Source organism: Micropterus dolomieu, linkage group LG22, assembly GCF_021292245.1.
Source record: "Micropterus dolomieu isolate WLL.071019.BEF.003 ecotype Adirondacks linkage group LG22, ASM2129224v1, whole genome shotgun sequence".
NCBI classification, from domain to species: domain Eukaryota; kingdom Metazoa; phylum Chordata; class Actinopteri; order Centrarchiformes; family Centrarchidae; genus Micropterus; species Micropterus dolomieu.
Window position 1 is genome coordinate 29,136,570 of NC_060171.1, and position 2,920 is coordinate 29,139,489.

Sequence of the window (2,920 nt, forward strand, 5' to 3'; positions counted from 1 at the left end):
CCTATAGAGGCAAGAAGCGTATGGAGGCTCCACCCCACATCTTCTCAGTCTCTGACAACGCTTTTCAGTTCATGCTTACTGGTAAGTCTTTACCATACAAATGTAGAGTATGTCAGTGTGAGGGTACTGTTGCAGCAAACCACAGTTAATTCCTTTGTTTTCCCATTAACAGATAGAGAGAACCAGTCTGTCTTGATCACGTAAGTTTCTCATTTGTTGACTTTGTTTAACATTGTCAAATATCTTGATTAAATTCTCATAAGTCTGTGTGTATACCTAGTGGAGAATCTGGAGCTGGAAAGACTGTGAACACCAAGCGTGTCATCCAGTACTTTGCAACAATCTCAGTTGGTGGAGACAAGAAGAAGGACACATCAAAGGTGGAGTAGATTACTGTAGGACAATTACAAATCAATGTTCTGTAAGCACAGAATATTTGACCAGGGGGAAGATATTGTAATTTTCTGATGTTGCTTCTAAACTTTGATTCTAGGGGTCACTGGAGGATCAGATTATTGCTGCCAATCCCCTGCTGGAGGCCTATGGTAACGCCAAAACTGTGAGGAATGACAACTCTTCTCGTTTTGTAAGTATGGAGGGATTTCTACACATGAGAGGTGTTGTTACAGATTCCCTGTGTGGAGGGATGTTAAAAATGCCTTTGTTCCAAACAGGGTAAATTCATCAGAATCCATTTCGGCACAACTGGCAAACTGGCTAGTGCTGATATTGAGACATGTAAGTAACAATCCTCATAGTACACACAAATGACTGCATTTGAGAATGGGCCAGGCTGTGACTTATGAACAATATTTGTAGATCTGCTGGAGAAGTCTAGAGTGACATTCCAGCTTCCTGATGAAAGAGGCTACCACATCTTCTACCAGATGATGACCAACCACAAACCCGAGCTGATTGGTAAACAGACTAAGTTGTTGCACAGTGATAAACCTACTTACAGTTTTCATATAAAATAAATCTATCTTTTGTTTGTTTTCAGATTTGTCACTCCTCACAACCAACCCCTACGACTTCCCCATGTGCAGCCAGGGTCAGATCACTGTGGCCAGCATTGATGACAAAGTTGAGCTGGAAGCCACTGATGTGAGTGACCTTCAAAACATTTAAATATACTTTGTGCATTAAATGCAACATTAGAACTGCTCTTTTAAATGTATTTTTCTAAAGTCATTGTGTTTTATGTGGACACCTCCTCTGAACACAGAACGCTATTGATATCCTGGGCTTCACTAATGAAGAGAAGATGAGCATCTACAAGATGACTGGTGCTGTGCTTCACCATGGCAACATGAAGTTCAAGCAGAAGCAGCGTGAGGAGCAGGCTGAGCCTGATGGCACAGAGGGTGAGTATTTAATGTCAGCTCAAATTGAATTGTTTGGGAACAGCAGTGGTAAAGTTCTTCACCGACTGGTGTCTGTTGATGGTTAATCACATACTGTACGTATTAACTATAAATCACTATTTTCAGATGCTGACAAGGTTGCTTACTTACTGGGTCTGAACTCCGCTGACATGCTGAAGGCTCTGTGCTATCCCAGAGTGAAGGTCGGAAATGAGTTTGTCACCAAGGGACAGACTGTACCTCAGGTAATTAACATATACTGGCACGATTTTTTTGTTATAATTTACATGTTGGACATACAGGGCTGGATAGGGACAAAAAAACAGCCCAGGCATTTTTGGCCTAGGTGGCCCACCACAATCGATCAGCCACCCATCACCAATACACCAACAGTGCAGTCCTAAACTAGACTATTGCAGTCCTACTGTAATATTCCCCCAAACCACTATAAAATTGTGTAGTAAGTGCTGTGGATAAGTGTACCAGCGCAAATGGTTCTGTACACTCTATAGGATTTTACTGACTCAGATGTGGCCATAGGGTACACAACTCATACTCAAGTAGAAGTACAAGTAATTGTAAAAGAAAAAAAAACACTGCAAGTCACAGTGTCATTTCAAATTATTATTAGGTCTAGAATTGTTGGAATTGTTGGAACGCTGTACAGTTTCAACAATAATATAGTGGGAATGAGCAAATAGCTGTTTATTCAATTGATGCATGAAGCACTTAAAATAAGATTGAACAACTTTGTTAAAAATGTTGTTCTTATTACATAAGCATTTATTCATTTTAGCACAGTATGCTACAGGTGTTATATAATAGACCACATTGTACAGTCACATGTTTATCAAGGGGACCCTTGGCCTAATAATCTTGATAATTGTATCATGATACATATGGACCTAGGTCACTCAGAGCAGCGTAGGCCCGACGAGGATGATTACTTAATTGAAGTAATCATCATCGTCATTATGGTATGGCACACACCCTACCTCCCTGCTCCCTCGATACAAGTCCCTGTAAAGCTACTCCATGCATACCACTTAACCTACAATCGCCTCCTTCTATGCTCGGCAGTGCCCATGGCTGTCCTTTCCTCCTTCAAGTGCCTGTATCTGCACAATGTCAGCAGCCTACAGCATGTTGAAGATGCTGCAATCCCAGAATCAAACATATCGGTTATTGTGGCGTTTTTATTTGCCCATTAAAAAATAAATAAATAAAGGCCCGAAAGATGCGTCGGCCCACTGGGCAAATGACCGGTGTGCCAGATTACCGGTCTAGCCCAGAGTAGGCCCACATGTCTATGTGAAGTTTAGTCCCTCTTAGGTTTGTAACACGGAATGCATTGTGCAAGTTAAATGTGGAATGTTAATGTGGAAACACATTAACCTCATTTGAAAAAGTTCAGAATACTAGTAATCCAGCAATTGCCAAAATTGTTGAGTGACAAATCACATCCTTGTTTTCAGGTGATGAACTCAGTGCCTGCCCTGGCCAAGTCTATCTATGAGAGGATGTTCTTGTGGATGGTCATCCGCATCAACCAGATG

At 41.3% G+C, this 2,920-nt stretch overlaps 1 protein-coding gene across 1 annotated transcript in view; it reads left to right on the forward strand.

Moving 5' to 3' along the window:
• The window catches only part of LOC123962235 (myosin heavy chain, fast skeletal muscle-like), an 11,641-nt gene that overhangs the window by 2,183 nt on the left and 6,538 nt on the right, over window positions 1-2,920 (forward strand). The window contains exons 11-13 of the mRNA XM_046038264.1: window positions 1,001-1,104; window positions 1,226-1,364; window positions 1,491-1,609. Of these exons, the coding sequence (XP_045894220.1) occupies window positions 1,001-1,104; window positions 1,226-1,364; window positions 1,491-1,609 (362 nt within the window). The remainder of the gene's footprint in view (window positions 1-1,000; window positions 1,105-1,225; window positions 1,365-1,490; window positions 1,610-2,920) is intronic.